This window comes from Eptatretus burgeri, chromosome 8, assembly GCF_056783735.1.
Source record: "Eptatretus burgeri isolate ZD-2024b chromosome 8, Ebu_testis_v1, whole genome shotgun sequence".
NCBI lineage: Eukaryota > Metazoa > Chordata > Myxini > Myxiniformes > Myxinidae > Eptatretus > Eptatretus burgeri.
The window spans coordinates 22,871,998-22,884,497 of record NC_140968.1 but is presented as its reverse complement, the minus strand read 5'-3'; the positions used below and the strand labels follow the sequence as shown (position 1 = coordinate 22,884,497).

Genomic DNA, 12,500 nt, shown 5'->3' with positions numbered 1-12,500 from the left:
GAGTACCAGTTCCCGTGTGTGTACTGGTAGAGAGGCACTGCATCAGCGACAGTCTCGCTTCAAGAAATTATAGCTATCCCAGCAGCTAAGCTGCCATACGACGACCACCACCAGCACATTTAACACGTCACATTAGTTGTTCGTGCCTGTTGTTGGTGTCCTTTGTAACATCCTAAAAAACAGTAGGTTTCCTGTTTGGAATGATTTTCAATTTTGTTTGCTTGCCAGACAGACAGACTGTAGTAATCGCTTAACCACGCATGCGCATTCGGGACGAGACTCCATACAATTTGCTATATTCAGAGCCAAAATAATATGAAACTGCGGGTTTTTTGAAGTGCAAACAAGCCAATTAGTGTTTTACAGTGTTCAAAATATGAAATTATATTGAAAAATAATTAAGTATTTCCTCGATCAATTACAGACAGAGGAACCAATTGCTGTCTTCTGCTTTGCTCTACGTGTGGTAATGATAGGTGTTTCACTCATTCCTCTTGGTCTACAGATTATACTCTCTTGAGATGGCTCAACATCCTCCCCCTTATTGCATTTCACACAGTCTACACAACCCCTTGTGGGTTCATTCTGTTGAGGGTTTTCTGGAAGTTTACTCGACACTTCCTTCTGGTGTATAGTATTTTCTCTATCTTGATAATTTATTCTCCTGTGTTATTGAACATAATTTGAATTGTTTTGCTTTGTACTTTTAAGCTTTTTCGCTTTATTTATATTTGTTATGAAGAGCTACAGTTAGCAGATTAAAGACACACACACACACACACACACACACACACACACACACACACACACACACACACACACACACACACACACACACACACACACACACACACACACACACACACACACACACACACACACACACACACACACACACACACACACACACACACACACACACCTCTCTTGAGGCTTTTTCAAACAGCATCTGGCAATTTGGTAAAGGTTCAATTCAAGAATGAGTGAAAATGCATGGGAAAAGGTCGAAGGGTACCAAACAGCATTTTGGGAATTTTCACCTGGTAGCACCACAGGTACTTTCACCGCACACACGAACAAGCGTTTCTGTGCGTACCACCAGTACCTTCGTGGATCTGACGTCGAGATTTGAGACGACTTGCACTCAACCACCAATACCTCCGCGGATCTGACGTCGAGACTCGAGATGATTTAGACTCAACCAGCAATACCTCCGCCGATCTAACGTCGAGACTCGATACGGCGAACACTCAACTTGACGAATATGTTCATAGACAAATCCAGAAATATTAATTGATAATTAGGTGGCTGCATAAGGAAAGGTATCATAACGTTGTTCATTTTTCAGGAGGTGCACCCACAAATTCACGAGACATAAATTAATAAAAATATATACTACCGGTACTCATGGAAACTACACGGACAATGGGAACAAAGATCATGGTGTATATAACAAGGATATATATATATATATATATATATATATATATATATATATATATATATATATATATATATATATATATATATATATTATATACGTTCCTAAAAACAGTATGCCGAAGTGAGTGTATGTATATCCAGTGATTAACAAGTACAAAAGTTGTTTTTTTCAACAAAGTCCGTTTACAACAACGTCCACCCGAATGGAATGACCACTACTATCCCCTCATCTCCCTCCCAAGGACATTATTGATCAAAATTTGTTTGACATTCTGCAACAAGTGTCATCAAAATCCAGATTTCCATAATTCACCGGTTAGTCGTTGTGGAGAGCAACTGTCACTCTTTTTTGTTATAGATTATTTATCAACCTCGTTCAAAAAATTGATTTTTAATTGACGATTATCTGCAAACAGTCTGTTGTTGTACAAACACCATTTGATGTGTGTGAGATTACAGGACAAGACGAGATTTTTCCGAATTGGTTTTATTTAATGTAACGGGTGCACACTCACCTCCGAGAATCCCGACCCATCAATAAGCTGTCATATTGGTGTTTGACAATTGACAGGGTCATTCATCAATGTGTGACATTTAACGGACGTTCCGTCTGTCGGCATTAGTTGGTACTGAATGTTAAAGATCTTCCGGTGCCCTTCGCGAGGAGTAGGCGAGCTATCTTCGGCACCATGAACAAACTAAAAATTCCCGCCACCGTCAGTCGAATGTTGGGTCTGGCCAGCTGGTTCGTGAAAGACTTGGGCACACAAAAAAAAAAAAACTTTCTCCAGAAATAAATAATTGGGGCCGTTAAAAGAAGTTGTATGTAGTAGTCGTAGTAGTAGTAGTAGTAGTAGAAGATATTATTGCCATTAGCAAAATTTCCATGAAAGAAATTCAAAAGCAATGACCGTGCCAAACTTGACGTTAAAGTGAAATGTATTTTAATTCAGTGTTTCATGATTCCAGGGTTGATGAAACCAAAATACATTTCATGAATGGGATGAGCAATAGATACAAACGGCAAGAGCAATGTCGACACGATGCAGAAAACATCCGCATCCTGAAAGCCAAAAAGCGAAATTCTGAGAATTTCAATAAAATTTTTTTTCTTTTTCTCACAACTCTCCCTTTTCACATTCTTCATGTTAAATAACATTAACCGCATTAATCTTTACATTTACAAACACATGCCTGTAAACTTGCATCACATGCAAAAACAAAGCACCACTGCAGAAACACTTTTAACACCCGAAGGATATATTTCATACGATTATGTAAATGAATTGCACTCAATTATATTTCACTACAAAAAATGCTTCCGAAAGCGGAGCCATTTGCCTTTCAGAGGAACAAACAAGCAAACAGCCGGCAAGAGACTCAAAAGCACTGTTATCATTTTGAAGAAATAGACTTTCCAATGCACACATCAGGCCTTTCTTTTACAAAACAGTAAGGCAAGGTGACGTGGTTCCATACGTCACAATAGGTCTTGTGTGTGTTGCCACGGTGATTGAACAGGCCTTTTTGATCGTCAGACTCCGATCGGCGAGCGCGTTACTACATGCTCATGTACAAGCCAATGCATATTATTTTGTTTCATTGCATAGCTTTGGAATGTTTGTTTATAAATACCTTATGTACACTTTATAATGCACCTTCAGACTTTAAATTGAGCGTACACGCGCACGCACACGCACGCACACAAGTGCATTGGAGTTAAATGACGTAGAAAACAGTTCAAAGTTGACATAAAGGATTTCAAGAAATCTTGGAAGGGGATTGTCGATTCTGCACCTGGAGATGCTGTGCACGAAGTTCCAAGTACAGACCAGTCTCAGCCTGTATACGAGTCCTGTCAACTGCGCTGTTGCTGGGAAACTTGCTCGTAGTGGAATGCAGGGTGCGTTAGGTCCGCACTTAGTCCCGGCCGGCCTTGTGCCACCCGAGATCGCCTTTCAAAAGGGTACAACAGGTCAGGCTGTGCAGCGTAGTGGGCCAGTGGGCCATCGGCGCACCGCTTGCTGCTCGCCGGGCTATAACGCAGTGCCAGGTGGTAGCTTTTATCATAGTCCGCAGATTCTCTGACACCTTGCTTGTAAGTCTGCAGGCTACCGAGCGCATAGTGTGAGGGCCTCTCTGCTGGCACCTCAAAAGCTGGACTCGTGGAGCATTCCGTTGAGCTTGTGTCGAAGAACTGCTCCACGGCACTGCTAAAGTAAGAATGTGCCTTCCCGGGAGCCAGGTACGTGCCGTCCAATGCCGAATTGTGTTGCGGACTGGGGATCCCTGTGCCTTGGTGCGGCTGGTGGTGGTGGTGGTGGTGGTATCCGTATGAATCCATCCTAAATGGCGCACCCTGCATGTGTGCCTGGTTGAAGTCCTGGGTTTGTTCGGGCATGAAGGCCCTGGAAGTAAGCTGTAAGCAGCCCGCCACAAGGTTTGCGGTCGGTTGGGACAATCCCTTACAAAGTGTTTGCACAAATGACAGCAAGTCAGGACTTTGTCCACACCGCAAGATCTCGGAGAGTGCCCAGATATAGTTCTTGGCGAGGCGCAGTGTTTCGATCTTGGAGAGCTTTTGGGTCTTGGAGTAGCAAGGAACCACCTGGCGTAGCTGGTCCAGTGCCTCATTCAGGCCGTGCATGCGACTGCGCTCCCTCGCATTTGCTTTTGTCCTCCGCATCTTGCCGCGCTCCACGTGGCTGGTCACACCTCTCCTTTTGCGTGTGATGTGCCGCTTCGTACTGTTATGTGCCACTTCATCCTCATGATCTTCCTCCTCGTTATCATCCGGGTCTACCTCCTCTTCATCCTCTCCTTCCTCCACACACTCTTCCTCACCATGTGCTCCTCCCTTATTGCACTCATCCTCAGCGCTGTCCTCCAGGTCATCATATCCAGACAAGGCATCTGCGACCTGTATGTGCTCTGTGCTTCCTGCTTCACTTTCACCTGCAGGCACGTATTGTTCCTCTCCTGGAGGGTCTTGCGTCCGAATACAGTGTGACTCTCCCATCTCTTCATAGTTGACACTCCACAACTTTCCAAACATCCTTGATCTGTGGGCAGCAAGATGAAAAACCGTATAAAGTATACAGTGTACCGATTTCTGTACTACCACTGAAACAATACATCAAAAAAAAATGATCTTAAAAAAGTGTGGGAAGGAAGTCATTCTCTACCCCAAGCCAGTATTGAACCCTCATCCAATATACCGACTTTATTTGACTTTTCGTTTGCATTACTCTTCCATGTCATAAAGTTAGGAGTGCAGAAACATTTTGGGCTTTGGTCAAACTCAAAAGCCTACTTTATAAAAATTAATAAGTTTTGCAGACGGGACAGTCTGCTTTACATACACAACATTAGGATGGTGTGTCTACACATGACACACTGTTTCAATATTTGTGCTTCCCCCCCCCCCCCCCAAACACATCACAATGATGAGTATTTCTGCTCTCCCTTGTGAACTAGAAAAAGGGTTTTGTTGATAACAATACAATAACTTTGTTTAACACATTCAATGAACAGACGAGGGTATTAAAAATATGGCCAGAACAAGATATACACGACATCGTTAAAGTTAAAAAAAAAATTAATCAGATCATTCAACATGCTTTATTGTCTTATACACAGTGTCGGTTTTGCTGAAGTAGTTACTTGGCTCATGTTACAATCGTGGATTGGTCACCACTCCATTACAGGGTGCTTGACTGAATGTGCAGGAATTTGTAATTTGGCTATGATGCCGGAGATAGCTTGCTTGCTCTTCACGAAGGACACCGTGGGATCTTTAATGTCCACCAATGAAGGCTGGTTAACAGGACTGACTCCCAGTTTAACGTCCATCCGAGCGACGGCACACGCATTAATTAATCACCCTGCCTGTGAAACACCGGGGTGACAGTTTATAGCTTGGCCGAGATTCGAACCCAGGCGAGACAGTAGACAGCTTAGAGTCGAGTGTGGATACCTCCAGGCTATCCTGCATATATACTGTATATATCATTGTGTAACATATATATTTTTTTTCATATATATATATATATATATATATATATATATATATATATATATATATATATATATATATATATATATATATATATATATATATATATATATATATATATATATATATCTATATCTCAGAGCTAGTTATTTCTGTGTGAAGCCTTTTCTTTGATTTAGTTATTTTATTTTATTTCATTTTCATGAAACTCCATACCCCAGGCTGATTGCCGTGATATTTTCTGTATCATATTATTGTAACATAGGCTCGGTCAACGTCACAAAAAAAAACTTTAAATTCTCCATCAAATTGAAGTGAAATCATAAAATAACGGCGTTTTGGCCGATAAGCCATCGTATGTCGGGTGCGCCCTGGAAGAGCTTGACTTGCACCTCCAGGCTTCTGTGTTGGAAGGTGATTCTCTGTCGGGAAACAAACTAATTGCATTTAAATAGTTATATTCTGAATGCGGAATCTAAAGTAAGAAACAAAAGATCCACAGTCTCCATGTGGCTACAGTGAGGGTAGCGAGTGGTCACACGCTCTTTTACGACTTCAAACAAGGAAATGAGGAGGCCATCAGGCCCGTCATTGCTGCGTTGCACTATCAATTTAATATTTTTCCTGCAGCCTTAAAAAAACAACTACAATATAAGACCTGTCGCTTCGCTGATGGAAATATACCAATCTTTGCTGTGATGGCTAATCAATAATGCAAGAAGAAAAAGGATTCCTGGGAGTGCGGGGATAACCAGCGTCACAAGTCGGTGTTTGCAGTTTCACCATGTGTGCCTATGTGCCCATAAAAAGAAATAAATAAAAATATGTATTTTTTTTTTGTTGTCACAAACCTTCCCCGGAGTTCCCTGAACCCACCGCAGTTCGACTTATTGAAATCCATTAATCCGTTCTCAAGTTGTAACATGACAAACAAACAAACAAACAAACAGACAGACAAACGGCTCTTTTTATAACATTGGTTTTCTTGATGTTTCACATCAGCTCTTGATTGTGTGTGTGTGTGTGTGTGTGTGTGTGTGTGTGTGTGTGTGTGTGTGTGTGTGTGTGTGTGTGTGTGTGTGTATATATATATATATATATATATATATATATATATATATATATATATATATATATATATATATATATATATATAATAAATCATTTCTCACAAATGATCTTGCGTATTCACGAAATACTTTTCTCTCTTGGTTAACAGAACTATTTATTCGTGGTTTATGAAGAAAGAATTTAAATTTTATGGAAACAAGTGTGTAGGGGAATAAAAGACAATGTAGAGACGACTTACTTAGCGAATGCAAATTCGATAAATCAGTGAAGTGAATGTTTAATGCAAAGAAATATTTCAAACTTTTATTTTTGTATATCGAAATATGTTTTTCTGAAAAAGTTTAAAATGAACAGCAAAATTTGCACAAAAGCATTCATGTATCAAAATGGCTGAGAATATTCTTAATTTACATTTAGACTATAGTAAACGTGTTACAACAAAGAGAAGTGTGAGGAAAGAGCATATCTCAAACCCAGCATGGTTCATGGAGACTGCGATCTTCGATCAACACAGGCATAACTTTTCAACTTCCAATATGTGATTTGGGACGAGCGGTCAAACCCAAGTATATTTTGTGTTCGTATATGCATATGTATGTATGTGTGTATATATATATATATATATATATATATATATATATATATATATATATATATATATATATATATATATATATATATATATATATGTGTGCAAGGAAAGAGCATACCTCAAACCCAGCATTGTTCATGGAGACTGCGATCTTCGATCAACACAGGCATAACTTCCAAGTTCCAATTTGTGATTTTGGAGGAGTGGTCGAACCCAAGTATATTTTGTGTTCGTGTGCGCGCGCGCGCACACACACACACACACACACACACACACACACACACACACACACACACACACACACACACACACACACACACACACACACACACACACACACACCCGATCGGTAAAGTTTCTGCCGCGTGCATTCCGTGCGATTGCCCTGGATCAGTAAACTCCGCTCCTTCTCAACTCATTTGAATATACAATCCACACTCTCTCTTCCAATCGCATTTGACTTCATACATGAGCTAGTTTAGCTAAATGAAAGGGCATTTGGATACAGTTTGGATATTTTGTCGCTGGTTTGGTTAATGTTCCCTTATTGATATGTTCAGCCAATTTTGGTTAATGTTCCCTTATCGATGATATTTTGTACCAAGTTTGGTTAATGTTCCCTTATCAATGATATCTTGTACCAAGTTTGGTTAATGCTCTCTTGTCGATATCTTGTACCAAGTTTGGTTAGTTCCCTTATCGATTATATTTTGTACCAAGTTTGGTTAGTGTTGCCTTCTTGATGACTTGTTAAACCAAGTTTGGTAAATGTTCTTTTATCAATGATATCTTGTTCCAAGTTTGGTTAATGTTCCCTTATTGATATCTTGTACCAAGTTTGGTTAATGTTCCCTTATCGATGATATTTTGTGCATTTTCACCTCTACGTTGGTTTCACGGACGGGATGGTAAGAAAAGTGTTGGAGAGGAGAGAGAGATGGTCTCGTGGGCGGATGAAGGAGGGGTCATGGGTGGGGGTGGGTGGGCATAGCTCTGGGGCAGCCTTAGTTCCACGTACCTCGACTGAACTTTGCATATGGTGTTCAATGTGTCGTTAGTTGGGTTACTTGGTTGAAGTCTGGTTAATCTTCATTGAGATTAAGGAGTATAATCTTGTCTTGCACTGAAAGACCATAATCTTGTCTTGCACTGAAAGACCATCAAATGACTGACGAGACCAAGCACGAGGGACCAAAAAGGCCACAGCGAAATCCCTTGTGGCTAATGCTTATCGACAGGAATAACTAACTTTCAACTTTGAAACATCATCATACACGAGGCTCCACGTCATACACGAGGCTCCACACTTCGCCTCGTTGACAAACGCAGGTGTTGTACCTATGTGTAATTAAATAATATAAACTGTAAAGTTTACCTATATTACTGGTAAATTATCAGCTCGCAAATGGAATTTATTGCTGGAATAATATATATATATATATATATATATATATATATATATATAATTACATATATAATTACGATGTGGAGCAATTTCTTAAAGGCTCGTGTTTCTTCAAAGTGTGAAAATAATATTTTAATTTCGGATTGCAAATCAGCATATATGGCGAACGTGCGATGAAGACCGACCTGCTGAGGCTGTTTTGAGACGAAAGTCCAGACGGCCGGCCTTGTTCACAGGTTCCGTTCTCTCCACGTTTGAATGTTTCATCACACATGAACAACAATGGTTTTATCCACATTAAAAACCCACCTTTGATTGCAATTCCCAAACCGACTGTCGTGTCATCACAAGTGCAAATGCTAATTGATAGTATTGACATTTGTTATGGTCTTGACTACTCCTGCACGTGCAAACCACCATTACGAATTGGCGTCCTTATCTTGAAAAAAGCATTTCTAGCTGTCACCAACGATTTGTTTATAATGGAATGCGTGCACCCGAGACCCGAAGCGTGTGTGCGTGTTGTTTGTTGTAACGTTTAGTGTGTGTTCAGAGCAGAGCTCAAATTAAAAGCTATGATTTTTTTTTTTTTTGGGGGGGGGGGGTTCGTAGGGAGGTTAGTGAAGGCGATGTGTGTCGCACACGACTCGCGCTCCGAAGGCATGCGCAGCACGTGCTAATGGGCGGGCCCCAGGTGCGCGTCCGTGTCCTTAATGAGCGAACGGCGCGGGATTACCTCTTGGTAGGATGTGCGGCCGCACAGGGACGGGGAGCGCTCGGGGACGTGCGGGGCGAGGGAAATAATATCGGAATAATGGGGGTGTTTATCGTAACAAGTCGAAATAAAAATAATAATAATAATAATGAATGTTGCACTTTCTCATGGTCACTACAGTTTGGCATTAAAACACCACACAATATAACAAAAATACGTCACTACCATCTTAAAAAGCGCCTTTTGGCTTGTGTTGAGATTACTTTAGTCGAGAAACTGTTTACATATATATATATATATATATATATATATATATATATATATATATATATATATATATAAACATTACACACACGATAGATATGATATGATATAATATAGGTACATCGTTGGCAGGTAAATAGTCTATACGTAGCACTATCGGTGATTAAACAACGGTGATCAAAATTTGTAATTTTTTTTTTTTATCAGATTCTTCAGGGACACGGCACGAAAACCCATGCACACTCAGCACGTTAAGCACACCGGCATGTCCCGTACGCAGCTCCTCCGGGGTGTTTTACATCATCACCTGGATCACTCTCGGGGCGCGTTCATCACAAGTGAGGACCGTGATGCCTCCGGTGTGGCAACTCGGATGAGGTTGTACGGCGATGGATCCGAGCGTTGAACGTGCTCGGTTGATGGGAACGCGGGGCTGACACCGCACGAGCTGGCACGGTTCGGGTTGGCACGGCTCGCGGTGCCCTCTCAAGTCGATCCTGACGTCGCACCCACGTCACATAGCCCCCTCTCTCCTGTCGGTCCCCGCCCACGGGCGATACCGCCATCTGTCCATACCTGGGCGTGCGTGGGTGAGGGAGTCGGAAGTGGAGAGGAGGCGGGGGCGGAGAGTGGTGTTCGAATGGTGACCCACACTGCAGATGGGCTGCCCTCGCGGGAGGGGATTAAATGCCACCACTGACTGGGAGAACGTATGTGTCCGATATCCGTTTACATGTACACAAGCGGTGCAGACAAATCAGTTGGGAAGAACCAAAAGAAAAACGCTTCTTTGGTAGTTTTTGACCAACTTTGCTTCATCTTGTCTGTGGCTAGGCAGTCAGTAGTATTCAAACCCTCACTGTGCCTCGCCTTCCCCTTCTGGGCCACCCTGCCCAACATGAGGCATTCCTGGCAAGCTTCCAGGTGGTACTTGTGTACGTGTTCCATACCTGCTTGGATGTGCAGCAATTTAAATCATTATATACACCTTGTTGAGCTGCAATGATGTTTTGTGTTGAACTCTCATGTGAAATGTCTGTACATTATCTGCAGATTGTTCGTGATATATATGCATTTATAAAAACAATATTTTTGTTATTTTTACATTGTTATTATTATTATTATTATTATTATTATTATTATGCTGTGACATGTTTGCGTGCCTTGCTTTCCCTCAGCGCTGTTGGCACCGTGCTGTGCATTTTTATCTCATGTGAAACCTGAAGCTCAGTGTAGACCATGCAGCCTGCACTGAACCGTGCGGTCACGTATAATCCGTGAAGTGTATAATTTCTGCGGCGTGGTATGTATAATCCGTGCGGTGCCGTGTGTATAATCCATGTGAAGCGGTGTATGTAATCTGTGCGGTAAAGCGGTGTATGTAATCCGTGCGGTGCAGTGTGTATAATCCGTGTGAAGCGGTGTATAATCCGTGCAGTGCGGTGTGTATAATCTGTGCTGTGCGGTGTGTATAATCCGTGCTGTGCGCTGTCTAATTCTTGCAGTGTGATGTGTATAATCCGTGCTGTGCGGTGTGTATAATCAGTGCAGTGCGGTGTGTATAATCCGTGCAGTGCGGTGTGTATAATCAGTGCAGTGCGGTGTGTATAATCCGTGCAGTGCGGTGTGTATAATCCGTGCTGTGCGGTGTGTATAATCCGTGCTGTGCGCTGTCTAATTCTTGCAGTGCGATGTGTATAACCCGTGCTGTGTGGTGTGTATAACCCGTGCTGTGTGGTGTGTATAATCCGTGCTGTGCAGTGCGGTGTGTATAATCCGTGCAGTGCGGTGTCTAACCCTTGCAGTGCGGTTTGTATAATCAGTGCAGTGCGGTGTGTATAATCCGTGCTGTGCGGTGTGTATAATCCGTGCTGTGCGCTGTCTAATTCTTGCAGTGCGATGTGTATAATCCGTGCTGTGCGGTGTGTATAATCCGTGCGGTGTGTATAACCCGTGCTGTGTGGTGTGTATAATCCGTGCAGTGCGGTGTCTAACCCTTGCAGTGCGGTTTGTATAATCCGTGCAGTGCGGTGTGTATAATCAGTGCAGTGCGGTGTGTATAATCAGTGCAGTGCAGTGCGGTGTCTAACCCTTGCAGTGCGGTTTGTATAATCCGTGCAGTGCGGTGTGTATAATCAGTGCAGTGCGGTGTGTATAATCCGTGCTGTGCGGTGTGTATAATCCGTGCTGTGCGCTGTCTAATTCTTGCAGTGCGATGTGTATAATCCGTGCTGTGCGGTGTGTATAATCCGTGCGGTGTGTATAACCCGTGCTGTGTGGTGTGTATAATCCGTGCTGTGCGGTGTGTATAATCCGTGCAGTGCGGTGTGTATAATCCGTGCAGTGCGGTGTCTAACCCTTGCAGTGCGGTTTGTATAATCCGTGCAGTGCGGTGTGTATAATCAGTGCAGTGCGGTGTGTATAATCAGTGCAGTGCGGTGTGTATAATCCGTGCAGTGCGGTGTGTAGAATCCGTGCAGTGCGGTGTGTGTAGAATCCGTGCAGTGCGGTGTGTATAATCCGTGCTGTGCGGTGTCGATAATCCGTGCTACCGGAGCTCTATGCTCTACATCCTGGCGACGCTCCAAACGTCTGGCGGGCGCGCGGCGGTGCTGCTTTCCGCCTGAGCGCGCACTTAAATCTGATGAGTCAAACATCACATTTACATATATAATCAACCCGGCGTGCTAATTGCATATGCAAAAATGCAAATGCGCATTAATTAATTACTCTTTTAATTAGTTTTCTGCGTGTTCCAGCAATAAATCATAGCAGAGAGAGGAGCAGAGCGGGAGCCAATACCCATTTACATTTCACACGGAGTGAAATTTTATCGCCATGTCATTAAGACGTTCCCCTGCAGGTATTCTGATTTAAACTCAAATTCCCCGATGCAGTCAGATCTATTTTCTTAAAGGCTGTCCCTCATCAAACGCTGCGTTTGTTCTTCCCAGACCAGCTGCGCGCATTCCCGTCGTATCCCATCCCGTCCCGT

At 42.5% G+C, this 12,500-nt stretch overlaps 1 protein-coding gene across 2 annotated transcripts; it reads right to left on the bottom strand.

The window, feature by feature from the left end:
* Positions 1–2,391: 2,391 nt before the first annotated feature.
* Positions 2,392–9,924, bottom strand: LOC147021304 (neurogenic differentiation factor 1-like). Of its 2 annotated transcripts, none has more exons than XM_085891122.1 (2): positions 8,712–8,937; positions 2,392–4,505 (listed from the first exon to the last, which is right to left on the bottom strand). In XM_085891122.1, exons 1-2 carry the CDS (start codon positions 8,903–8,905, stop codon positions 3,302–3,304), a joined length of 1,398 nt encoding a protein of 465 aa, XP_085747248.1. In that variant the 5' UTR covers positions 8,906–8,937; the 3' UTR covers positions 2,392–3,301. The 2 variants fall into 2 exon arrangements, with proteins under 2 accessions (XP_085747248.1, XP_085747249.1); XM_085891123.1 differs by lacking the exon at positions 8,712–8,937 and adding an exon at positions 9,813–9,924 and having other exon boundaries at positions 2,408–4,505.
* Positions 9,925–12,500: the final 2,576 nt, after the last annotated feature.

What these genes read in the sequence shown, in the direction of transcription:
- LOC147021304 (XM_085891122.1), bottom strand. Translation starts at nt 8,905, where the DNA reads ATGTCAATACTATCAATTAGCATTTGCACTTGTGATGACACGACAGTC. An exon ending in TCTCAAAACAGCCTCAGCAG is followed by an intron (nt 4,506 to 8,711) that starts GTCGGTCTTCAT and finishes TGCTGCCCACAG; the next exon opens with ATCAAGGATGTTTGGAAAGT.